General features: G+C 40.8%; 1 protein-coding gene across 1 annotated transcript in view; it reads left to right on the top strand.

Moving 5' to 3' along the window:
• LOC141510699 (uncharacterized) overlaps positions 1–27,919 on the top strand; it is a 186,792-nt gene that overhangs the window by 118,123 nt on the left and 40,750 nt on the right. The window contains 1 exon segment of the mRNA XM_074220270.1: positions 15,318–15,397. Within this exon segment, the coding sequence (XP_074076371.1) occupies positions 15,318–15,397 (80 nt within the window).

Below are 27,919 nucleotides of genomic sequence, written 5' to 3'. Positions count from 1 at the left end.
GTAAAAGGCTTCTCTCCAGTGTGAACATATTGGTGTTTGAGAAGATTTGAACTAGAAATGAATGCTTTCTTACATTCATTACATTCGTAAGGCTTCTCTCCAGTATGAATCCTCAGATGTACTGTGAGGTGTGATTTCTGAGTGAAGGATTTCCCACAGTTATTGCATTTAAAAGGTTTCTCTCCTGTGTGAATTCTCTGGTGTATATTAAGTTTTGAGGGGAAATGAAACTCTTTCCCACATTCACAACATGTCAGAGGCTTTTTTTCAAAAGGAAATGTTGGAAGATTTGTCACTTCACTCAAATTTCTCTCCTTATTTTCCTCCTGCATCTGTCTCTGGCTCTCACATTTCCTGGCATCTTCTAAATTAGAGTAGCAAGGCTTCTCCATTTCCAATTCTTTTATGATGATCACCTCCAGGGATGAATCTTCTTTTGACCTTTTGGATTCCTTAGTCCTTAAGTGCAAGTCTGAAAAGGAAATAAAATTGTAATTTTTCTAGAAGCAGAAGAAAGGATAGTGTTATCCTGGGCATGGGGTAAGAGAATGGAAAAATAGTACCCTTAAAGAGGAGGTTCATGGCAATGAGATCTCTCATAAATGACCTTCTAGACTGAGGTGACATTGGGCAGGGGACAGAAGAGGGGAAGTGAACAGTCTCCTAAGGACTCAAGAGGTGGATTGATTCCTGTTCAAGGTGATCAGAGAAGGGAGCAAAGTAATCATCCAAACAGACGGTAATGTGGGGTATTTAGAAAAAAGGTTCACATAAGATTGGGGTCTTTTGTATAATCACAGAACAGGAAGAGACTCAGCAGGGTCACATCCAGCAGGGACCTTCTGTCAAGGAAATCTTGTCCCAAGGGCAGGGGAGCAACTTTTCTATAATGCAGGGACTTTGAGTTTCCTACACCACTGAGAGGTGAAGTAGCTTTTCCAGGGTTCCATAGTCTGAATGTCTGAGAGGAGGGACTTGACCCAAAATCTTCCAACCCCAGAGCCAACTGCCTCTGTCCTACTTCCCCAGGTCTCTTTTGACCTCCACATAGGTGGACCTCTACTGCCTAGTCTACCCACTTCATTGTAAATGGGAATATACAGGCTATGTAGCGTTTTCTTGAATCAAAGTCATGAAGAGAGGCTAGGTCACCCAAAGAAACTCTTAGGGAAGGGAGAGAGAGAGAGAGAGAGAGAGAGAGAGAGAGAGAGAGAGAGAGAGAGAGAGAGAGAGAGAGAGAGATAAAAGAACAGCCAAGCAGTGTTGGCTGGGCCATTGTCAGGGAAGACTGAGCTGGCCTTGAGAGTCAGAGACAGAGAAAGAGAAAGAGTCAGATGGAGAGAGACAGAGGGAGAGATAGAACACACAGAGAGACAGATGAATAGATGAATCTGCATTGGAGGAAATGTAGCTGTGGCAGAGAAGGGAAATCTCAGACAAGACCCGGGAGGAGGACCCTCCCAAGAACTCTTCAAACTCCTTCCTCAACTTCCCCTCCCAATGTCTGTCTATTCTTACATACAATTATGCTGTACTAAGAAAAACTCTACGGTGGGGGGTGGGGGAAGAGGACGGATTTCCTGCTCCTCCCATTGCCCAGGGTCCCTCTGGGCATTCTCCCCAGAAGTTGAGTCCCTGCTGAGGGCAGAGGCTGGGCAGAGAAAGGGAAGGAGCCCAGGAGGGCAGCTAGTAAAGGGGAGAATGGAATTTCCCTCCCATTCATGGAAGTTCATGGAGACTGGGAGCAAGTGAGTAGGGAGGATGATAGAGCCTGGGCTGAGAGTCCCTGGAGGGGGAGGTCCCTCCACCTGCCACTGGCACCTTCTGTTGCTGGGTCACCTTACCATGAGTAGCTGGTATGAGTGGAGGGCTTTATGGATACATAGGCAGGGAGGCTGGACAGAATCAGGAAGGCCTGAGTTCCAACCCTGCCTGTGACATTTCCTAGCTCTGGGACCCTGGCCCAGTCATGAGCTCTGACTGACTCAGTCTCCTCAACTATCAAATGGGTCTCTCAGGGTTGTTGATTCAATGAGATCCTCTTTGTAAAGTGTCTGTTCTACTCTAGGTGACTAATAATGGTTTCTTTCCTTCCTTCTTTTAGGATTCCCAGACATCTTATCTCATGTTTCTCAAAGAAATTCTGTGAAGACTGTAGCAGGGGCCTTATATCCCACTGTCCAGGTGATTAAAACAAAGCTGGGGGCCCTTGAATGACTTGTCAGAAGCCACAGAGTCCAGAGCCCCTCTGCCCCTTGCCTTTGGAGCCTCTGTCCAGGCTCCCCATACCCTTCTGGAAAGCTTTCTTTCCTTCTTCCCCTGACCCCAACCTTGGAAAGGAGCTCTGGAAATCCTCCCACAATTATTAGACACTTACTGAGGGAAGCCCAGAGTTGGGAATGGGATAAGAAAAAGGAAAGACCACTGGAGGGAGACTCACCGCCACTGCCAGACCTGCAGGGGTCCTGCCTTGGCTTTCCTAACAGTCTGAGGCCTAGCTCCCCTGGCCCAAAGGCTCCTCTTTTTAAGACCAGTCCCATCTCCACCCCACCCCCCCCAGATACCAGGACTGGAGAACTCCTCTATCCTAGTCATTAATCTCCAGGAGGGAGGGCTCATGTGACCAATCAATGAATGAATCAATCAATCAATTAACATTTAGTTAGCATCTAGTATGAGTTAAGTATAGAGAATGCAAAAAGAGGCAAAACTCAGTCCCTGCCCTCAGGGAGTTTGAAGGGGAAACATATGCAAAGAAAGGTCTATTAAACCAGCTCTACACAAAAGAAATAGGAAAAAAATGAAAAGAAGGAAAACTGCTGCGTTTGAGAAGGGTCAGGTCAGCTAAGTTGTCCAGTGCAATAGAGTCTGGAATCTGAGCCAGGAATTGAGATCAAATATGGACTTAGTGACTCGGGGAGCCTGGGCAAGTCACTGCCCTTATTTCTTATTACCCATCTTGCCTATTTTGTCAGATTTCTTGTGGAATCAGGAAAACTGAGGACCCAGACCCCCACCCCCCCAGCCCCTTCCAGACACTCACATACTCAATCTGTGACCCCCTCCAGGATTTCACCAACAAGACAGTACTTGTCCAAGTCCTCATTCATCTTACTTTGCTTTGTGCAGAGACACACAATGAACTTCCCTGACCCCAACCAGGTCACTCACCCTTTTTCAAAAAAAAAAAAAAAAGCAAACAAACCTGAAAATCTCCCAGGGCTAGCAAGGAGGGCATTCGCTCACAAACCATGAAACTCTGGAGGGGGCTCCTTTGTCCTTTGATGATGTTCATTCTCCCTCCCCCATGGTAGATCCTGGAAATGAGCCCCCGATATTGTAAGTACCATAAAGGAAAAAGTCAAGATGCCAAGGTGAGAGAAATAACCTAGAATTTAATTACACTTCCTTTAAGCAGCCTCATTATCAGAAATAACCACACATTATAGAAGGTACAAGCCCTTTATACTTGAGACAAAAGGCAGGATTCCTCTCCCAAATTCCCATTGACTGGGCATTATGTCACTCATACTACTTCTTCTATGTTACTCTTTAATATGTTCCCCCAGCCTGGTCATGCTTTCCCATGTATAGCATGACCCTTAAATTGAACCTCTGCTCCTCCCAAAGGAGGCAAAATTAAAATTCATCTGCAAACAGAAGATTATGTACCATCACTCCCTCCACTTTGGTCTTGGCTTTTAGCTTTTTCAAGCTGAGAATTGGCCATAGCATGGAAGCCGACCTTGATGCTAGATTCCTCCTCAGTGAAGGTGTTTGATAACATGACTGAAAACATCAGGCTAAAAAGCATGGGAGCAAGGACACATCCTTGTTTTACTCCATTGGTGATTGGGAAATCTTGAAAGCCTGGGCATACATGCCATCATGAGACTGACATACAATACTGATGAACTGCTCTAAACAATCAAATTTGACATAATTTCCCATAAATAAGTCCTCACAACTGACAGTATCAAAAGCCTTGGTCAGATCTACAAACATTATGTGGTCTCATTTTTGTCATTGTCTTAGATGAAATCTTTAATTCTATCAATGACTTATTTGATCCACTCTTTCTTTAAAATTAGGTTATTTAGTTTCCAATTAGCTTCAAGTCTATCTCTCCATGTCCCTTTATTTCATGTGATTTTTTATTGCATCATGGTCTGAAAAGGATGCATTCAATATTTCTTCCTTTCCGTAGTTGATTATGAGGTTCTTATGCTCTAATTCATGGTCAGGTGCCATGTGCCACAGAAAAAAACAAGTATCCTCAAGGAACATTCAAGTATTCAAGTATATTCAATGAAACTGGAGTCTTCTATGACACCCAAATGCTAAATGCTCCAAAACTCATCTTCACCTGCCTTCTTGGCAATTGGAATGAATTCTTCTTATCCTCTCATTCTCCCAGGAAAAGTCTTCATATACTTGGAGTAGACACCCCACTAACTCCCTGAAGGGACTGAGTTCTCCTCAGTTACCCTCAACCTGTTGTTACTCATCTGCCAAATTGTTTACTGGGGTCTGAACTGCTATGCATACTTCAGGTTCCTGGAGGCACAGGTCAGAGTTAGATTCCTAGGTGGCCAACATATGTGGAAAGCAGCCTTGGGAAGGCCTCAGCAGCCCCTTTAACAGAAATACTAGTTTTCCTTGAATATACTCTAGAGCAGGAGTGGTCAACATTTTAGCTCTTCTGGGTTTCTTTGGTCCACAAAAAGACCATAGGGTTCACATACAATATTCAATACCCAGTCTTGACCACGGTGCAACCCACATCACAAAGGAACATAACATATGTGCTAGGATAGGGCCACAGGTTGGACACATCTGTCTTAGAGGTTGGGGAAGGCTCAGAAGATGACTGGTGAAGGTCATTTGAGGATCCTATTTACTTAGGTATGTTTCCCACTGGGTTTGTTCTGTAAAGGGGAATATTAATTCTAGCTTGCTTAAGTCTTAGCAAAATAGAAGTAAAACCAATTCAAAATTTTGTCAATTCATGACATTAGTGAAGCACACACTTAGAAAAATAGATTCTTTCAGAGTTAGGGATTGAATTTTATGTCATAAAGAGATATGAGATTGGAAATGGTTTTAATAAGGCATTTTGCTTAGCTGAAAGCCAAGAATTTAATATAATAGAAATGTACAGACTGAGAAATTATACTTAATGCAGGAGGAACAGTAATTCTAAATTGAAAAAAATCAAATTTATTGGGACTCAATCTTGTAATCATTGCTACATTTGTTGTGCTTATTGGTGGCATAGCTTGCATTGTAGTAAAGAATTGTTATTGAATTCTGTAGGCATCCCTTGAAGGATTTTTCTTGGTCACCAAAGTCCAGACAGCTAAAAGGTTGGATGCTCCAGAATTACAACCAAATTCCAAATAATTTATCTGCATCCCTGAATTAAAAGTAAAGAATTGTTACAAATAGATTTTCTAATGTTCAGTGTATTTTAAATTGTCATGATTTTGACTTTGAAATCAATTGTATTCTGTTTTCATTTCCAAAGTCTCTCTTCCTACTCTCCCTCACCCTCACCTCATCCATTGAGAATTTAAGGAAAAAAGCCATTATAAGTATGTATAGTCATGGAAAACATTTAAATATCAACTGTTTTCACAATACCTAATTTTCTTTGTATTCCTGCTATCTCCAAGGAGTCATGCTATATATCACTGAATATTTTTAACAAAAGAAACATTTTAAAAAACTAATCAGTTCAGGAAAATTTGGAAAGACATACATGCATAATGAAGTGACCTGGATTAAAACATTCAATACGGTAACCACATTGTTTAATAAGGAATTGTGAATGATTTAGCTGTTCTCAGTAGTCTAAAAATCCTAAATGACTGTGACGAAAAATCATATTATTCCCAGAAAAAAATGGATATTGTTTGAATACAGAATGAAGCCTGCTATTTCCTTTTTAAATTGTTTTATTAAAGTCTTTTGTACATAGTGACAAATGTGGAAACATTATAAAATTGCACATATATAACATATCTGGTTGCTTACTTCTCAGAGAGCTAAGAGGAAGAAGACAGGAGAGAAGGAGCTCAAAACTTTTAAATATTAAAAAAAACATTTAATATCTCTGCCACTCCCCAAATTAATTTGAAAATATAAGCACCAGGTACCAGGTGGCACAGTGGATAGAGAATCTGCCCTGGAGTCAAGAGAACTTGATTTCAAAGCTGGCCTCAGACACATAATAATAGCCTAGCTGTGTGACCTTGGGCAAGTCACTTAACCCCAGTGCCTTAAATAAAATTTAAAAACCCCATAAGCACCACACATATGAATTTCTTAGTTTGAGAATTGGCATGTTTCTTCATCTGTCCTTTTGAAGTCGCATTGGTTCTTTGAATCTTCCCAACATTATCGATGGTGATGGTCAGAGGTGGCTGGTCACTGAGCCTGAAGTCTAGAAGACATGAATTCAAATCCAATCTGAGCCACCTTCTAGGTATGTGACCCTAGTCAATTCCCTTCACCTCTGACAAAATTCTGTTGTGGGGCAGCTAGGTGGCCCAGTGGATAGAGCACCAGTCCTGGAGTCAGGGGCTCCTGAGTTCAAAATCCAGCCTCAGACACTAGCTGTGTGACCCTGGGTAATTCACTTCACCCCACTACATTGCAAAAAATAAAAGGAAAAAAGAATGCATTGGATCAACTTGAAAGAGAATCCTTTCCAAGAAAACCCCATTGACAACATGGCCAATGTTGTCACAAACCATTGTGCATGACGGAATGTGTAAATCACGATGTTTGAGATCTGGGAGAAGTCTTCCTAATATTTAACTTATTCTTTCTGCTCTAATAGAAAACCTCTGCTGGGGAATAAATATTGAGTTGTGATTAAAGACGTTTCTATATTACTTATATTCAGAAGATTTCTTATCTGTGAGATCACTCTTATGCCTCTTGGAGCTTTGCCTGAAGCCTTTTTTACATTCATTATATGTCCAACACTTCTCTCCAGTGTGAATTCTCTGGCATCTTATACATTTGCAGCTTTGATTAATGGCTGTTCCAGGTTCATTCCATGTATAGACTCAAAAGATTTCTTTGCTTTGTGAACCCTCTGATGCACATACAAATTTGTGCTTTGCCTGAAGGCTTTCCCACATTCACTGCATGCATAAGGCTTCTCTCCAGTGTGAATCCGCAGGTGCTTAACAAGGCTTGACCTTTGATTAAAGGCTCTTCCACATTCATTACATATAAAAGGCTTCTGTCCAGTGTGAATGCTCTGGTGTTGTTTAAGGTTTGAACTTCGATTAAAGGCTCGTCCACATTCATTACATTTGTAAGGCTTTTCTTCAGTATGAATGATTTGATGGTTAATAAGGGATGTAGATTTATAGAAGGCTTTATCACAAATATCACATTGAAAGGGCTTCTCTCCAGTGTGGATCCTATGATGTAAGGTCAAATATGAACTGTGCCTGAAGGCCTTTCCACATTCCTTACATTCAAAAGGTTTTTCCCCAGTATGAACCTTCAGATGTACTGAGAGGTGTGATTGTTGAATGAAGCATTTCCCACACTTATTGCACTCAAAAGGTTTCTCTCCAGTGTGAATTCTCTGGTGTATATTAAGTACTGAGGGAAAGCGAAACTCTTTCCCACAGTCACAACACTTCAGAGGCTTTTTTTTAGTAGGAAATGTTGGAAGATTAGTCACTTCACTCAAATATTGCTCCTGATTCTCCTCCTTCATCTGTCTGTGACTCTCACATTCCCTGGCATCTTCCAAATTAGAGTAGCAAGCATCTTCCATTTCCAGCTTTTTTTTTTTAATGACAATCACCTCCAGGGATGAAGCTTCTTTTGGATTCCTTGGTCCTTAAGTGCAAGTCTGAAAAGAAAATGAAAATTGCAACTTTTCTAGAAGAGGCAGAAAGAAAATGGTATCCTGGGCATGGTATAAGAAAATGGAAAATGGTGCCCTTATAAAGGAGGCAACTAGCAATGAGGTCTCTCATACATGACTTTCTATTCTGAGGTGATATTGGTCAGGGGGCAAAGGAGAGGATGTAAATATACTCCTAAAGAATGAAGAGGCAGATTGATTTCTGTTCAAGGTGATCAGAGAAGGGAGAGAAGGAATTAGGAAGAGAGCAATGTGAGGTGTTTAGACAAAGCGTCAACTAATTGGGGTCTTCTGAAAAACCACATGTAAGGGGAACAGGAAGAGACTCCATAAGAACACATCCACAAGGAGTCTTCTGCCAAGGAATTCTTCTTCCAGAGCAAGGGAGCAACTTTTCTGTAACTCAGGGACTTTGAGTTTCCTATACCCTGAGAGGTGCAGTAGCTTGTCCAGGACCATAGTCAGAATGGTGAGAAGAGGAACCTTGATCCCCAATCTCCCAGTTCCAGAGTCAGCTCTCTCTGTCCTATTCTCCATGCCTCATTTGATCTCCATATGAATTGTACTTCTTCTGACTATTCCACCCACTACAATATTAAGGGAGGATGCACAGACCCTGTTTGATCTCAAGTAGGCTGGACCTCTACTGACCAGTCCACCCAGTCCAATGTAAGTAGATGTACAAGCTCTGTAGCATCTTGAGTCAGTCATGAAGAGAGACTGGGTCACTCAAAGAAATTCTAAGGGAATAAACAGAGACAGAGAGACAGAGAGACACAAAGACACACACAGATACACACAGACACAGAGAAAGACAGGGCTAAATGGGGCTTCCCTGCCCCTTTCCCAATCCATTCATCCAAGATCCCAGAATCTCAGAAATTTAACCTTGGACTCTGGAGACAGGGACGGGGAGAAGAGGGATTCTCTGCTCCTCCCATTGCCCAGGGTCCCTCTGGACATTCTCCTCAGACTGAGTCCCTGCTGAGGGCAGAGGCTGGGCAGGAGAGAATGGGAAGGAACCCATGAGGGAATCCATTGAATGGGAAGATAGCATTTCCTTCCCAGTCATGGAAGTTCATGGAGACTGGGAGCAAGTGGGGAGAATGGTAGAGCCTGGGCTGAGAGTCCCTGGAGGGGGAGGTTTCTCCATCCCCCACTGGCACCTACTGTGGCTGAGTCACCTTACCATGAGTAGCTGGTATGAGTGGAGGGCTTTATGGATGCAGAAGCAGGGAGGCTGGGCCAGACTCAGGAAGCCCTGAGTTCCAAACCTGCCTGAGACACTTCTAGCTCTGTGATCATGGCCCAATCATGAACTCTGTTTGACTCAGTTTCCTCAACTATCAAATGTGTCTCCCAGGGATGTTGAGGATTCAATGAGATCCTCTTTGTAAAGTGTCTGGTCTACTCAGAGGTGATTAATAAAGGCTCCTTTGCTTCCTTCAAGATTCCCAGACATCTTATCCCATGTTCCTCAAAGAAATCCTGGGAAGACTGTAGAGGGGTCTTATATCCCACTCTCCAGGTGATTAAACAAGGCTCAGGACCCTTGAATGACTTATCAAGAACCATAAGAGCCCCTCTGCCTCTTGCCCTTGCAGCCTCTGCCCAGGCAGATCTCCACTTCCTTGTGGAAAGCTTTCTTCCCCTTCTCCTCCTGACCCCAACCTTGGAAGGGAGCTGTGCAAATTCCCCCATAATTATTAGACACCAGCTGAGGAAGGCCCGGAGCTGGGGATGGGACAAGAAAGAGTTAAGACCCCTGAAGGGAGACTCACCTCCACTGCCAGAGCTGCGGCAGTCCTGCCTTAGCTTTCTTAGGGGACTGATGTCTGGCTCCCCACTGGGCTTGTACTTTCTGAGACTGAGAAACTGGCCCAAAGACTCATCTTTTTAAGACCAGCCCCAGCTCCTCCCCCAGGCACCAGGAGCTGAGAACACCTCTGACCCAGATGTTAATCCCAAGGAGGGAGGAGTCATGAGACCAATCAGTCAATTAATCAATCAACATTTAGTTAGCACCTACTGTGAGCCAAGCCTTGATGATAAAGAAGGTAAAAAAGTAAGGGAGACAATATGCAAACAAAGGTCTACTGAACAACCCTTTAAAAAATAAGTAGGGAATAATGAGAAGAGAAGCTCTGCAGTAGAGAAGGCTTAAGCCACCTAAGATGTCCAGTGCAAAGGAGACTGGAACCTGAGCAGAGTTTAAATATGGCCTCAGACATTCAGTGACTGGGGGAGCCTGGACAAGTCACTTTCTTATTGCCTATCCGGCCTCTTTTGTCAGAGACTTCCTGTGGAATCAGGAAAACTGAGGATCCAGACTGAGTCCACAATGAATTCCCCTGACCCCTGCTAGGTTACTCACCCTCTTTCAAAAATACTGAAAATCTTCCAGGACTGGCAGGGAGGCTATTCACCCACAAACCTTGGAACTTGGGAGGGAACTCCTATGCCCTTTAATGGTGTTCACTGCCCCCCATGTTACATCCTGGAGATGAGTCCCCCAAATTGTAAGAAATACCTTTGAGGAAAAAGTCAAGATTCCAAGGTAAGCAAAATCATCAAGAATTTAATTACATTGCCTTCTTTAAGCAGCCTCCTAATCAAAAATAACCACACATTACAGAATCTAGAGCAAGTCCCTTTATTCCTGACTCAAGACACAGGATCTTTCCCCCAAACCCCCATTGACTGAAGATTTTATAACTCACACCACCAATTGAATATTACTCCTTATTTTGTTCCCCAACCCTGGTCATACCTCCACATACATCACATCACTGTTATTATGAGCCTCTGCTTCTCCCAGAAGAGGAGAAATTAAAATTCATCTGTAAACAGAAGACTGGCACCAGCACACCCTTCTCTTTGGTTTTGGCTTGTAGCCTTTTCAAGTTGAAGAATTTACCATCAGTGCAGGCCATGTTCAGCCTCAGTGAAGGTGTTTGATAACATGGCTGAAAACATCATGTTAAAAACCATGGGAGTAAAGACATCCATGTTTTATTCCATTGGCGATCAGGAAATCTCCAGAGCATCATCCACCTTCCAGAACCCAGGCATGCATGCCATCATGGAACTGATGCACAATTCTGATGAGCTCCTAGGGGCAACTGAATTTTGACATAATTTTCCATAAACTCTTGAGACTGGTCATATCAAAGACCTTGGACAGATCTACAAATGTTGAAAACAGACCTCTGTTCTGCTTCTGGCATTTTACTGGAGATATCTGGCAGCAAGCACTATAGTGACTGCTCTTCAACTATTTCTGAAGGCCCCCTGGCTGTCAGAGAGGTGACCATCTTCCAGCTGAAGGAACAATATATTGAGAAAGACTCTGGCAAGAATCTTACCAGGGATGACTAAAAGAGAAATACCCCTGTGATTGTCACAGGAATAGTCCAAGAGTTGAAACTGCATTTCTGGGATCTAAGCAGGGCTCTCTCTGGGACACAACACTGCCTTCTGTCACCCATGAGTCCTGGCCTTGCCTGCAGCATTTTGTCTGGGACTCCAGGTGTGGAGAGAATCCCAATGAGGGTCAGAATTAGTGATCGAATCTCAGAAGAGAAATTCTTCCTTCATTTTTGGAGAGTGTTGGTCAGGAAGGTGGACTCTTTGCTACTGACTCCTGGAGGAGAGAGAGATCTCCTGTAGACATCTAGGGGAGGCTGGCCACTGAAATTGGGGAAATATGTGTTTCCATGAAAGGGAAAGGGGCTCAGATAGTTGGTGAAATGCAAAGAGTGTAGCTAGCCCACATCCTGGAAGAAAGTTCTAAGTTACCAAGAAGATAACTGAAGAAATAGGGGTTACCTGGGGGTCCTTGAATTCATTGCTTTGTGCCTGCTTAAGAAGTTTATGAATTTTAATTTCTCCTCCTCTGGGAGGTTCATTATAATGGTCAAGTGATGTAGTGATGTAGGTGGAGGCATGATCAGGGTGGGGGAACATATTAAGGAGTAACATGCAATTGGCAGTGTGACTTCCACAATTCCTAGGAAATGGGGGTTTGGGGGAAGGATCCTCCTGCCTTTGTGACAAGAACAAAGGGGCTTGTTCTAGCTTCTGTAAGGGGTGGCTACCTCTCATGGTGGGGCTGCTGAAGATAAGAAGGAAATGTCATAAATTCTGGGTTACTTCACTCATCCTGGAGCCTTGCCTTTTTCCTCTAATGTATTTCTTACAATTTGGGGAGCTCATCTCTGGGAGTTAATATAGGGGAGGTATAGGGAATGAAAACCACCAAAGGATGGAGGAGTTCCCTGATGAGTTCTGTGGGTGGTGGGTGAATGCCCTCCCTATCAGTACTGGGAGATTTTCAGTATTTTTGAAAAAGGGGTCAGGGAAATTCACTGTGGCTTCTGTTCAGAGAGCAAAGTAAGATGAATGTGGACTTGGACAAGCATTTTCTTGTTGTGGAATCTTGGAGGGGGTCCTCAGGTGGAGCTTGTGAGTGTCTGGAAGGTGCTGGGAGGGGGCAAGGTCTGGATCCTCAGTTTTCTTGATTCTACAGGAAGTCTCTGACAAAAGAGGCCAGATGGGCAATAAGAAATATAAGGGCAGTGACTTTCCCAGGCTCCCCCAGTCACTGAGTGTCTGAGGCCATATTTGACCTCAGCTCCTGGCTCAGGTTCCAGTCTCCATTGCACTGGACATCTTAGCTGACTTGACCAGAGCTTCTATTCTTTTCATTATTTCCTATTTATTCTGTAGCTGGTATAGTTGACCTTTGTTTGCAAATTGTCTACCCAGTAAGCTCCCTGAGGGCAGGGACTGCCTCTTCATCTCTTTTTGTATCATCAATGCTAACTTGATTGATTGATTGGTCATGGGACCCCTCTCTCTGGAGAATTAGTGTCTGGGATAGGGAAGTGGTCACATCCTGGTGGGTGGAGGAGGACTGTGAGTTGATCCTAAAAATAGGTGCCTTTGGGGGGCGGCTAGGTGGCATAGTGGATAAAGCACTTTGAGTCAGGAGTACCTGGTTTCAAAACCGGTCTCAGAATAATGACCTAGCTGTGTGGCCTTGGGCAAGCCACTTAACACCATTTGCCTTGCAAAAAAAAAAACTAAAAAAAAGTTACTAATGTTGATCCAATCCTTATATTTTTTTAAATTTTAAAAAGAAACTGTCTCAATGTCTTGAACGCAACTCTGGGAAGCAAATGGGAATTTTATTATACAATAAATAGGTAAAATTTAATTTGTGACAATGAGGAAAGACCCTTTTCTAAAAAAAATGGACAAAATGCACTTTATTTTAATGCTGCTAACCATTTTTGTGTTAAGTTGTTGGGGTTACCAAGACATAAGCTTGACAATGAGTTCTCTCTGTTGTATTTAAGGTGATAAGATTTTCCTGAATTAGCTCTATATTATTGCTGAGAATATTGGAGAAAAATAAAAAGCTGTTGGGAAATGCAAAAAAAGAGGGGCCTTTGGGCCAGGGCTTCTCAGTCTCCCCAGAAAAGCTGAGGTAGGACCTCCGTAGCACTGGCAGTGGTGGTGAGTCTGTCCCTTCAGGGGTCTTTCCTCTTTCTTGCTCCATTCCAGTTCCTGGTCTCCCTCAAATGATGCCTAATAATTGAGGGTGGATTACCAGAGATCCCTTCCAAGGTTGGGGTCAAGGGGAGAAGAGAAAGAATCTTCTCCAGGGAAGAGAAGAGGAAAGCAGGTTGGACAGAGGCTCCAAGGGCAATGGATAGAAGTGGGTCAGGGCTTCTGATCTCTGGACTCTGTGGCTCCTGACAAGTTGAGTGGGGATATAAGGCCCCTGTACAGTCTTCACAGGATTTCTTTGAGGAACATGGGATAAGATGTCTAGGAATCCTAAAGGAAGGAAGCAAATAAGCTCTTATTAATCACCTACAGTAGGCCAGACATTTTACAAAGATCCTCAACAACCCTGGGAGACCCATTTGATAGTCGAGGAAACTGAGTCAGACAGCTCATGACTGGCCCAGGATCACAGAGCTAGGAAGTATCTCAGGCAGATTTGGAACTCAGGGCTTCCTAACTCTGGTCCATCCTCTCTGCCTCCGCATCCATAATGCCCCATATTTATACCAACTACTCATGGTAAGGTGACCAGCAGGTGCCAGTGGAAGATAAAGGGACCTCCCCCTCCAGGGATTCTCAGTCCGTGCTCTACCATCCTCCCCACTCACTTGCTCCTAGTCTCCATGAACTTCCATGACTGGGAGGGAAATGCCATCTTCATCTTTACTAACTGCCCTTCTGAGATCTGGGGATGTACATGACCAATGCAACCTTCAGCTCTGAGGGGAAGATGAGGATTCCCAAAGGGAATAGTCAGAAGGAGGGAAGATGAGCCTTTCCTAGAGGGTTGGGGGCCCAGCTGACAAACGTGCTGCCCTCCTTTTAGGTCTCCACCTGGATTCTTGTAAACTTCATCAGGCTGTATAAACTACTTGGTTCAGGAATTCTTAGAAGTACAAGCCAAAGTCTGTGGCTGAGTTGAGTATCCCAGTCTCTCTTCATGACTTTGATTTAAGATGTTACAGGGCCTGTGTATCTCTCTTACATTGAAGTGGGTGGACTGGTCAGTAGAGTTCAGCTTACATGGAGATCAAAAGAGGCATGGGGGAATAGGACAGAGGCAGCTGGCTCTGTGGTTGGAAGATTTGGGGTTAAGTCTCTCTTCTCACCATAATGACTATGGAATCATGAACAAGCTGCTTCATTTCTCAATGGTGTAGGAAACTCTGAGTTGCAGAAAAGTTGCTCCCCTGCCTGGGAGAAGAATTCCTTGGCAGAAGACTTCTTTTGGATGTGGCCCTGCAGAGCCTCTTCATGTTTCCCATATATCTGGTTATACAGAAGACCCCAATCTTTGTCTATACACTTCACATTGCTTTTTTCCTAATTTCTTCTCCCCATCTCTGATCACTTTGAACAGGCACCATTCTGCCTCTTGTCTTTAGGTGATTGTTCACTTCCCCTCCTTTATCCCCTGCCTAATATCACCTCCGATTAGAAGGACATGTATGAGAGCTCTTATTGCCATGAGCTGCCTCTTTAAGGGCACCATTTTCCATTCTCTTACCCCATGCCCAGGATACCATTTTCTTTTTCTCTTTCACTCAGGATAATGGGGATGGTTAGATTTTTATTTCTCTTTCAGACTTGCATTTAAGGACCAAGAAATCCAAAAGGCCAAAAGAAGATTCATCCCTGGAGGTGACTGTAATAAAAGAACTGGAAATGGAGGATCTTTGCTACTCTGATTTGGGAGATGCCAGGGAATGGGAAAGCCAGAGACAAATGCAGGAGGAAAATCAGGAGAGAAATCTGAGTGAAGTGATTAATTTTTCTATTGGGAAAAAACCTCTGAAGTGTTATGAATGTGGCAAAGAGTTTAGATTCCCCTCAGAACTTATTATACACCAGAGAATTCACATTAGAGAGAAGCCTTATCAATGTAATGAGTGTGGAAAAGCCTTTAGGCAAAGCATCAATTTGCATGTTCATCAGAGAATTCATAAAGAAAAGAAACCTTTTGAATCTAAACATGTAACAAATGTGGGACAGCCTATAATCAAAGCTGAAAACTGATAAGATACCAGAGAATTCATACCTTAGACATATAATGAATGTGACAAAGGCTTCCAGTAAAGCTCAGAGAGATGTTTGCATACCAGAGTGAATTCTTCAACAGGAAATCTGAATATAAGTAATGTGGAATGTGGAAAAGTCTTCAATCACTATTCAGTCTTTATTCCCCAGCAGATCCTTGCTATTAGACAGAACAGAAGGAATAAGTTAAATATAGGAAGAAGTCTCCCAGATCTCCAACACTGTGGTTCACTCATTCAGTCATGTCAATCAATACTTAGTGATCCCATGAAACATGTTGTCAATGGGGGTCTTCTTGGAAAGGGTATTGAAGGGTTTTCCATTTCTTTCTCAAGTTGATATAGCACATCCTTTTGTCAGACAAAACAGAGGAGAATTGAATTGCTTAAGGTCACACACTTAGGAAGTGGCTCAGATTGAATTTGATTTCATATCTTCCAGACTTCAGGCTCACTGCTCTATACTCTGAGTCACCAGTCACCAAAGTCAATGGAAATAATAATCACCAAAAAAACTGAAAGGTAATGCTGGGAAAATACAAAGAACCAATATGACTTCAAAAGGAGAGAGATGAAGAAATATGCCAAGTCTTAGCAGAGAAGGAAGTTGAAATGTATAGAGTGGTGCTTGTGCTTTCAGATTCTTTCCAATAATTAATTGGGTGACTGGGACAGTTATTAAATGAGTTTTTCATTTTAAAATATTGTTTATATAAAGTTTTGAGTTCCAAATTCTCTCCATCTCCCCTTTCTCCCCTTCCCTGTCTCTGAAAATGTAAGCAAACACATATGTCATACATGTGTAATTTTGTAAAACATTTCCACATTTGTCACTTTGTACAAAAAAGACTTGAATAAAACAACAAAATTAAGGAAAGTGAAAAATAACGTGATTTATTCTATATTCAAACAATATCCATTCTTTCTCTGGAGATTGATAGTATGATTCACCATCAGTGTTTTTGGATTTCCTTGGATCTTTATATTGCTGAGAACAGCTAAAACATTCACAGTCCTTTACCAAATAATATTGTGGTTATTGTGTAGAATATTCTTCTAATCCTGGTCACTTCTTTGGGTGTGTCTTTCCAGATTTTCCTGAAATGATTGTTTTTTTTTTAAAATCAAGTAAGTAGTTTTCTTTACTTTTATAACCAACTTTCCAACACTTGATACATCTTTTTATGGTTAGAAGTCCATAATGAAAGAACTGGAGTACTCTAAAAGTTTATTAAGAAATATATGGAAATTTGGAAAGTATTATAAGTGCTTTCTCCTAATTTTATAAATATCAAAGAAACTGTACTGACAAGAAGAAGAAAAACTGAGTGCATCTATGCAATCCCCTGTGTTTCTTAGGATTAAAAAAAGAATAAAACTTTTCCTGTGAATATATTGAATGATGAGGGCTTTTGGTTTTTGAATATTTGGGCCCTTGTAATTCTTTACATTTATTTAAGGGATGCAGACAATTTATTCAAAATTTATTTATAGTTGTAATTCTGGAATGTCCAACTTCTAGGCTTCATTGACTAACAAAAATCCTTCAGGGGTTACTTAGAGAATTTTATACCCATTCTTTACTACAATGCCAACCCTCACCACCAAGGAGCACAGCAGCAAATGTAACAAGGGTTACATGATTTAATTTGTTTCTGAGTTTTAAATGACTGTATCTTCATCCTTCATTGATTGTAATTTCTCAATTTGTTCACTTCTATTATTTAAAATTCTTGGTTTTAACCTTAATGGACTTGCTCATTCCATCAGTGCCACAATCAGGCACAATTTTGGGGTGTCTGTGATGGAGAATACCATCTGTATCCAGAGAAAGAATTGTGGACTTTGAACAAATTGAACAAAGACCAAAGACTATTACCTTCAATTAAGAAAAAAAACCTTCATCTTATGTAATTTTGCTATCTCTTATATTTTATTTTTCTTTCTTAAGGATAGGATTTCTCTCTCATAGCATTCAACTTAGATCAATGTATACCATGGAAACAATGGAAAGACTAACAGACTGCCTTCTGTGGGGAGTGGGGGAAAGAAAGAAAGATTAGGGGGAAAAATTTTTAAATTCAAAATAAATCTCATTAAAAAATAAAATTCTTGGTTTTCAGCTAAACAAAATGCTTTTTTATTTAAAAATTTCCATTTTCATATCTCTTTAAGACATGAAATTCAATCCCTAACTGTAATAAACTCTGTTATATCTCTTTAAGTTGTATGTTCCACTAATGTCATGAATTTGCAAAATTTTAAATTGATTTTAATTCTATTTTATTAAGACTTAATCAAGCTAAAATGCGTATTCCCTTTCACAGAACAAGCCCATTGGGTAACATCTAAATCTAGAGGATCTTGTACTTTCCTTCACAGGTCATCTTCTCAGCCTCCCCCAATCTCTAGGACAGGTGTGTTCAACCTGTGGCCCTACCCACAGCATGTGTGTTGGTGTGAACTTTGTGGTGTTGTCTATAGTCAAGAATAGGTATTGTTGACTTCCAGTCAAGATAGTAGAGAGAAGCCAGGATCTGTTTCAAGGCCTCCTGGCTTTGCCTCAGATTGAACACAAATCAAGTCTCTTAACAGATTTTGAGCAGAACCTATAGAAGAACAGAGGGGAACAGCTCCCAGCAAGGTCTGACGTGGGGGAGCATGGTGTGCCCAGGGAAGAAAGTAGAGCCCTATCACACAGGTGGAGGGTGAGGCAGGGGGACTGACCTGAGAACCACCATGGAAGCCTTTGTGGTGAGCAAGGAGGAAAGATGGGGAGAGCTCCAGCACAGTTTTCAGGTCACCTAGGACACTCAGTTGGTCACTAGTCTGGAAGGCCCATTCCATGATCCCCCTTGTTCTCAGCGGAACCCCCAGTGTGTCCAGAAGAGCACCCATACTTTCAGTGTAACTCCAGAGTTTCCAGTGGAGCCTCTGTATTTCCAGAGGAGCCTCCAACATTCCTGTGGGAGGGCCTGGCATTTCCAGTACAAACACAGAAACAGCCTTAGTTGTTCACACCTTATCCCAAGGCCTGAGTTTGGTTGGGAGATCTTCCCCAGTTCTGATTATCCAGAGGGAACCTCTGAAGTTTTCAGCCCTGATGGTCTACCCAGATTGTAAGGACAGCCCAGATCCAGCCTCAGGTCTGGGGAATGGGCTACTGACGCCCCTAACATAGACAATCCAAAGAAAGCTTCTGACCTTCCTTACTGGTGGATCCATTGAGAAACCTCCAGAGTTCTTAACCCCAATGTGCAAGGCCTCTGGGGTTCTCAACATTGAAGGTGTGAGAACCAACTCCTACCCACCCAAGACCCTAGGGAAAGCTAACAACCCAAAATGAAGAAAGGCCAGCACAATGCAGGTTCTATTGAATGTTACCTTGGAGATAAGAATACCAGCTCAGAAAAGGACAACAGAAGGGGCCCTATATGTGAAACTTCAGAGGTGAATGTGAATTGGTCTCTGACCCAAAAAGAGACTTCTTAGAAGAGAATAGAAAGGAGTTTAAAAATCAAATGGAAAAATTAAGGAAAAAATATAAGAGAAAATTAATACTATGCAAGAGAAAATTAACATCTTGCAACAAAAAATAACAGAAGAAAACAAACCCTCAAAAATACAATTAGATGGGGCAGCTAGGTGGTGCAGTGGATGAGCACTGGCCCTGGAGTCAGGAGTACCTGAGTTCAAATCTGACCTCAGACATTTAATAATTGCCTAGCTGTGTGGCCTTGGGCAAGCCACTTAACCTCATTGCCTTGCAGAAACTAAAAAAAAAAAAAAATACAATTGGACAAATGTATAAAAAGAAAATGCCACCAAACACAATTGGGCAAATGGAAAATAGACTTGACCAATTGGAAAAGGAGCTGCAAACAGAAAATGAACAAAATTCTTTTCTAAAATAAGAATTGGAATGTGTGGAAACTAATGACTTCATGAGACACCAAGACCCTGTTAAACAAAATCAAAAAGGGGAAAAATAAGAAGAAAATTTAAAATACCTCATTGGTAAAACAACTAACCTTAAAAGGAACCAGGAGAGATAATTTTAAGAATCATAGAATTCCTTGAGAACTTTGATAAAAAAAAAAGAGCCAGGATCCATTCTTCAGGATTTAATTAAGGAGAATTGCCCTGATATCCTGGAACCAGAAGGCAAGAGTCACTGAAAGAATCCACCAATTCCCTCCTGAAGGGGATCACAAAATGAAAATACCAAGGAATAATGTGGCCACATTCATGGTTAGATTTATCTGATTTATGTTTAGATTTAACTAATTTTGAGAGATGGAGGTTGAGGTCCCTGACAAGTATAGTTTAGCTCTCTACCTTTTCCAGTAACTCATTTAATTTTTCATTTAAGAATTTGGATACTATAGCAAGTGCTGCACACATTGAAATTACTTCATTTTCTAAGGTACCTTTTAAGAGGATATGGTTTCCTTCCTTGTCTTTTATTAATATCTATTTTTGCAAGTACTTTGTCTGAGATTAAGATTATTATCCCTGCTTTTTTCACTGTAGCTACCTATGTGCAAGGTTGTGACTACAACTCCTAAGTGTAACCATACATACTACTTCTTTACTTATCTGTTGCCACAGGACTTTGAGTTAGGTAAAAGTTGTATAATGGTTTGCTGGACCACCACCAAAGGGCAGTGAAACTTTGCATACCACTACTAGGTCTGTATTCTGGAGAGATTATGAAGGACAAAAATCCCACATGTAGGGTCAGCTAGGTGGTGCAGTGGAAAGAGCATCAGCTCTGGAGTCAAGAGAATCTGAGTTCAAATCCTGTATCAGAAACTTAATAATTACCTAGCTGTGTGAACTCGGGCAAGTCATTTAACCCCATTGCCTTTCAAAAACAAAATAAAAAAATCTCATATGCACAAAAATATTCATAGCAGCTTATTATCTAGTGGCAAAGAATTGGAATTTGAGGAATGATTGAACAAATTGTGGTATATGTCTGTGATGGAACTCTATTGTTTTCTAAGAAATCATTGGGCTTTCAGAAAAGCCTGGAAAGGCTTGCATGACTTGATGCAGAGTGAAGTGAGTAGAACCAGAAGAACATTGTACACACTAACAACATAGGGTGATGATCAACTATGATGGACTTGTTCATTTCAGTAAAATAATAATCAAAGATAATTTTAAAAGACATGATGGAAAATACCATTATATCCAGAGAAGGAACTTTAGTTTTAAAAAGTTATCTTCTTTATTACACCATCTTTTTCTCTCCAATGTTTTCTTTCTTCTGCTTGGATCTGATTCATCTCTCACAACATGATCAATATGGAACTATATTTAGCATGGTTATAAATGTAGAACTTATATTGCTTTCTGTTGGGGGGGGGAGGAGGGAAGGGTGGAAGGGAGAAAATGTAAAACTCAAAACCTTGCAAAAAATTGATTAGTAAAAATTACCATTGTATGAAATTGGAAAAAAGAAAGAAATAAAATATCTTAAGAAACTTGTATGGGTGATGTCTTGATTCACATGTAAATTAGAGGCAGAATTACATGAAGTCTTTGAATGCATTCAGTCTTCCAGTTATTACAGTGTAGTGGTAAAACAAAAACAACTAGTGATGACTTTGATGTGAACATTAAAGAGTTTTTGTTGACCAAAGCAACCCAGAAGAGCTAAAATGTTGGCCAACCCTGCTTTAAGGTGTATTCAAGGAAAACCAGTGTCTTCAAAGAATATTCAACTATTCTAGATTAGTGTGCTGTTGGTCTTCATAGGATGGGGGCTGCCTAAGAAATTCATTACAAAGGGAGAATAGCCCCAACCAATTCCAAAACTGGGGGAGATCTTCTAATCCCATTCCAAAAATGACAGACCCAAGATTAGAAGAAACCAGTCCCCAACCAGTCAAAGGTGACCCAAGGCAACTGAATTTGGGCAATTAGGTACTTGAATATTATCCCCCACACCCCCTGTGATGGATGAGGTTCATCAACATAACAAGCATTATATGATGGGGGGGAGTCATATTAGAGATATGTCATGGGATGGTCAGATTTTTTTAGACTGTAACTCAAATTCTAAGAGGCTATGAAAATCCAGGTGGGAAGGGAAAGAGTTTGTAAAACTATATAATAATGGACAGTATTATACCTTGGAATGCCTCACACTGGGGTGGGGGGGCACCTGTATCTTGCAAGATCCATGAATAAAGTATTCAATTCTCTCACTCCAGCAGATTTGTTTCTTTTATAGATAACAATTAATTTCATAATCAATGGAATTAATTCATCACATGAATCATTTTTAAACTATATGCAAACTTTAAGCTCACCTCCTTTGGTTGTCTTCAATTTTTCAAGTTATTTTATGTTTATTGTATAATAATAATAATAATAAACAATGTTTATTGGATAATAATATAAGTTTATTGTATGTTTATGTATATTAATTTCAAGTTATTATATCTTCTGTATCTGTAAACCAATGTATTATTTTAGAATTGACAAGGTTCTCATTATTCACATACATTCTTACAGATAAGGAATCTACTCTCACAATCAACAAAATCAGGTTTGAATCTGTTCTATATAATCTTCCAGGTTTCTTTTCAGGTTTCAAAGAACACAGCCAATCAGCACTTAGATTAAGAGTCAACTATCTCATCTCAGGGAAGGGGAAAAGAAAGAGTAAGATCAACCAAAGAGGGAAGGGAGAATATTTGGAGAGCAACTGGAAAGATATCGTTTTAGAATAAGAACAAAACAACAAACAAACAACAAAAAAACAAAACAAAACAACAAACCAACACTTTCTTTTTTCAAGAGCAAGAGACCAGGGACTTTTACAGTGGTGGAATCTATCCTTTTAGACAGTCAGCAAGGTCTCTTATCTAAGGATAGTAATCTGTGTTACAGCAGGGAATGACACTATCTGCTTTCCCAAGTCCTTTCTACTATTTTAGACCACAGTGGTGTTTGGTAAGGAGAGGGTTTATAAGTGTTTGTCCATCAAAATGTCACAAAATGATTGTGGGTCTTTTGCTCCCCCATATTCTTTTTTAAAATTAATTAATTAATTTATTCTTATATTATACAAATGATGTTTTTTAATACATTACTAAAATATTCTTGTTTAAGAGTAAACATAATACACCCCCCAAAAAATATAGACCTGTATGAGCATAAAGGAGAGAGAAAAAAATTAAAATTTAAATTAAAAAAATAATAATAATAGTTGTTGTGGCCAGGTGGCATAGTGGATGGAGCACAGGCCCTGGAGCCAGGAGCACCTGAGCCCAAATCCGGCCCCAGACACCCAACAATCACCCAGCTGTGTGACCCCATGGAAGCCACCTCAACCCCATTGCCCTGCAAAAACCAAAAAAAAAAAAAAAGATGCAAAATAAAATAAAATAGTAATAATAATAATAGTAGGGGCAGCCAGGTGGTGGATAGAGCACCAGCCCAGGAACCTGGAGCACGGGGGTCCCAATCCAGCCTCAGACACCCAACAATCACCCAGCTGTGTGACCCCAGGCAAGCCACCCAGTACCATTTGCCCTGCAACCCCCCCCCAAAATAATAATAATAATAAAAAATGTGCTTCAGTCTGTGTTCCAATACCACATTCTTTAAGATAAGTCCATCACAAAAGCTACTTCCATATTTTCCCACTGTTGCCATTGCTAATTGCAACTCCCTCCATTTGTACTTCTCCACTACCATGTACTATATTTTTTCTCTCCTTTCACTCTCTCTGCTGTAGGGTAGCTGAGTGGCACAGTAGACAGATCCCTGGCCCTGGGGCCAAGAGGCCCCAAGCCCACATACCACCCCTTAGGCACAGCATCCACCCAGTCCTATGGTCCCAGACAGGCCACCCAATCCCAGACCCTTGCAAGAAGTAAAAAAGAAAATGTTATATCGGACCATTCTCCCCCCATGGTCCATCTTCTCCTCCATCACGCACATCCCCCCAATTCCCCCGTCCCCCTTCTCTCCTTCTTACTCCAGATGTCTATACCCCATTGAGTATATATACTATTTCCTCTCCTAGACACCTCTGATGAGAGTGAAGATTTCCTCATTCCCCCTTGCCTTCCCTCCTTCCATATCATTGCAATAGCTCATTGTAATAAAAAAATCTTATTATATGAAATATCTTAGCCTATTCCTCCTCTCCTTTTTCTTTTTCCCATTACATTTCCCTTTTAGCCATTGACTCCATTTTTACACCACATTATATCTTTCTCCTGTGCTTCATCTACAAAAGCTCCTTCTACCTGCTCTATTAAATGAGAAGGTTCATATGAGTATAATCAGTATAATTTTTCTATGCAGGAATACATGTTCATCATCGTCAAGTCCCTCATATTTCCCCCCTCTCCTCCACTCTCTAGGCTTCACCTGAGTCCTGTATTTGAAGATCAAACCTTCTGTTCAGCTCTGGCCATTCCAACAGGAACATTTGAAATTCCCCTGGTTCATTGAAAGTCCATCTTTTTCTCTGGAAGAGGACATTCAGTTTTGATGGGTCCCTCATATTCTTTTCTTCACTTTTCCCTAAGTTCTTTTAGGGGTAGTAATATGGTAAGTCAAAGATCTCTCAACATAGTGGGCAGTTCCATTCTCTAAATCTTCTAGTTTAGGTCTGATCATCTTTCTCTTTCATCACTGTTGGGGGTGGGGGTGGGGTTGAATGAGTGCAGAATCTCCCAGACACGGGGATGATGCGGATGGTTTGTATAGGAATAGGACAACTTTACTCCTCCCAGACTCAGGTTAAACACCAACAGTGAGGGTGGGGCAAGGACCTTTCTCCCTCCCTCCATCCCATTGCTCCACAGTTAAGAAAGCACTGAAGTCTGTTTAAAGTAAGTTCAGAAGTCCCATGTGCAGAAAGGAAAGTCCCATTTTTTTAGGTCAAATTCTGGAACAAATACACAAACATATAAATTTTGCACAGAAAGATTGTGACTGAAAGGTGATGGTGGTCAGGACTCTGGTGCTGGCTTCCATGGAGACATCTTTCAAAGAAAAAACTCCTTAGAATATCCAAGGCTTTCCCCTAAGAGGAAGCTAAGGGACCAACCTCCCCCCTCCATTGGGATGCTAATTGTTACATTTGAAATAAACTGAAGGACAAGGTTCTGAACTTTATAAATTTATTAGGTTAGCAATAATCAATAATTGGGTCAATGGCCTCTCTTCATGAGAAAAGACTCTGAATGTGGATTGTTAATAGAATTTTTATTGTTACTGAGTATAACAGGGGAGGTCATAGTCAGAGTGTCAGTAATCAGGTAGCAGTATAATTAATTGCTTTCAGTGTAAGGAACAGTTTGGAAATTGTGATTTCTCAGTCTTGCTACAGTGAAAGCAGAGATCATATATAATATATATAATATATATAATATATATATTATATCTATATAATCATAAGGGGGAAGAAAGGGGAAAAGTGGATCATAGAACAGTTTTGGGGGCTTGAGTGACTTTCTCAGGACAAGCCCATTAGAGCAGGACAATACAACAATTACTGCAGCCAGGACTGTCCAAGTAGGGCCACACCGATGTCCTTGAGTCCTGGGAGAATGGTTATATTGATTGGATAGTCTTGGGAATATTCATTATTTTGCTTATGTACAGAATAGTTTACCCAGTTTGCTGATTCACTTCACTTGACACAGGCAAGTGTGGGTCAAGGAAAGAATACAGCCTTGTCTGGTCTTCTGCTGCTGCAGGTGTCCATCCTTTCTGAATGTCATAGGGGGTCTGGCAGTTTACTTGGTGTTGAGTTGGGTTCTAGGGTGGTGCTTGGCATGTCCTGAGGCTAGTGGGGTTTCCAGGTGTGTTCCATGATTGGTCTGAATTATTTTTTTTTTCTTACTGCATTTAATTAAGTGCTTTGTGATAGATTCTTAAGTGTAATGCTTGGGTCAAAAGGGAGTTACAATATTGATTAAGTAGTGCCCCAGTTCCATTTCCCAGGACACACAAACATCTCAAATGTGATTTTTTTCACCCAAGGGAGTCAACATGAAATAGAACAAAGAGTCTTTTTCTAAGAATTTATGATATCTATTTGGATGCCTTTAGGCGTGTAATGAATGTTTGAATTAGATGAAACTTTTGTGGATAGGTCTCTATACCTTAACTTTGTCTTCAGCAAGGCACTTCTGCTTTAAAATAACTATAATTCTACTGAGAAATGCAAGTTTACATTTGGAGCTGTCAGGTTTGTCTTTCATTTTCTCTGAGAAAGTAGGGTAGTTTCCTAGAGTTACCTCACAAGAAGAGTTATCTGTCTGGTTTATTGGATTTTGTGTTATCAATGAGTATGCACACGTTCCATGTACCAGTGATGAGCAGAATCAGCTTTGAGGATGTTTTTGAACTTTTTTTCTGTTTTGACTTCAGGGTAGGATTCCTGCCTGTCATGGTAATCAGGGCAGGGTTTGGAAAACAGGCAATGCACCATTCCTAGCCCCTTCCTCCCACTAGAGATGAGCCATGAGATCCTTAAAAAACTGCTCCTGAATTTCACTGTTGCTTCCAGTAAGTAGAGGACTCATTCCCTTGCTTCTTCACTTGCCTTTTGCCACAGGAATTTGAGATAGTTATAAAATGATTATGTGGTTTGGGTGATGTCTTTTGATGCATGTATAAATTAGATTTAAGTGAGGCAGAGTTGCATGAAGTCTCTGACCACATTCCCTCCTCCAGTTATCACAGTGCAGTGATCACTGGAAAAGACAGAATCAAAATAACAGGTGATGTCTTGGGATGCAGTGAATGATCTTGATGTCTCACCAAATTCTAAGTGTCCACAAGACATGCCTCACTTGCTGCCTTCATGGACTTTGGAATGAATTTTTTGCATCTGTCCATTCCACCAGGGGAAGTCTTCACATGCTTGGGGTAGACATGCTCTGACTCGCTGAAGGGATCGAGACCCCCTCAGTTACCCTCAATATGGTTAAACCCATCTGCCTAAATGGTTTACAGGGATTTGGTTGCTGTGTATGTTATACTTTCTTGGAGCCTGGGTGAGAGTTAGCTGACTAGGCAGACATCAAAGGTAGAAAGCAGTTGTCAAAAACTCTAGAGCAGAGATGTCCAACCTTTTAGTTCTTCTGTGTTGCATTTTAAGTTCCACATACAGTGTTTAATACCAAGTCTTGACTATAAAACAAATCACACCACAAAGGAACACAATAATAAATGGGAAGTGGGCAGGGCCGTAGGTTGTACATACCTACCCAAGAGGATGAAGAAGGTTGAGAAGATGGCCTGTGAAGATAGCTGCAGGATCCTCTTGACTTGATATGTTTCCCCAGGGGTTTGTTTTGTGAAAGGGAATATTAAATCTAGCTTGATAAAGTCTTTGCAAAATAGAATTAAAATCAAATTTTAGAGATTCATGGCATTAGTGGAGCATACAGCTTGGGAAGATGTAATCCAGTCTAAGTCAGTTTCAAAGCTAGGGATGAACTCTTGTGTCATAAAGAGATATGAGAATGGAAATGTTTGTTAAAGAAGATGACATTTTGCATGGTTAAAAACCAAATATTTTGAATAATTGAAATGTGCAAATTGAGAAATTACAGTCAATGATTTAAAACTCAAAAATAAACCAAATTTATTGGAGCTCATTCATGTAACCCCAGTCACATTTGTTGTGCTCATTGGTGGTGTGGGTTTCATTATAGTAAAGAATGACTACTGAATTCTGTGTGATTCCTTGAGACATTTGTTGGTCAATGAAACCCAGAAGAGCTAAAAGATTGATCCAAGAACAAAAAACACCTATCATTCTTAACAGGCAACGTTTAATTTTTTTAATGTTAAGAAACACAGGGCGTTGCACAGATGCCTCAAGATTTTTTCCCCTTCTTTTCACTTCACTTTTATATTTAGTAAAATTAGTATGAAGGATTTATAACACTTACTACATTTCAATATATTAATCCAGTATGAACCCTCTTGATGTGGATAAAAATTTGATTGTTACAAGATTTTCTTCTGGTCAGTGTATTCTAAAATTCTTTTGATTTTGACTCTGAAATCATTTGCACTCTATCTTTATTTCCAAATTCCCTCCTTTCCAGTTCCCTTACCCCCAAATCCATTGAGAAGGCAAGAAAAACAAAACCCATTAAAAATATGTCTAGTCATGGAAAACGCTTAGATAACTGTTTTCACATTGCCTATATCTTCAATCTTCATATTGTTGAGAATAGCAATCCCAAAAGACTGATGAAGAATCATACTATTCATCTCCAAAAAATGGCTATTGTTTGAATACAAATGAAAGAATGTTATTTTTCACTTTTTTTTTGCTTTATTCAAGTCTTTTTGTACAAAGTGACTAATGTGGAAATGTTTACCAAATTGCACATATCTGGTTGCTTATAATCTC

The sequence above is a fragment of the Macrotis lagotis genome, chromosome 1 (assembly GCF_037893015.1).
Source record: "Macrotis lagotis isolate mMagLag1 chromosome 1, bilby.v1.9.chrom.fasta, whole genome shotgun sequence".
NCBI classification, from domain to species: Eukaryota; Metazoa; Chordata; class Mammalia; order Peramelemorphia; family Peramelidae; genus Macrotis; species Macrotis lagotis.
This window is presented reverse-complemented; position numbering and strand designations above follow the sequence as displayed.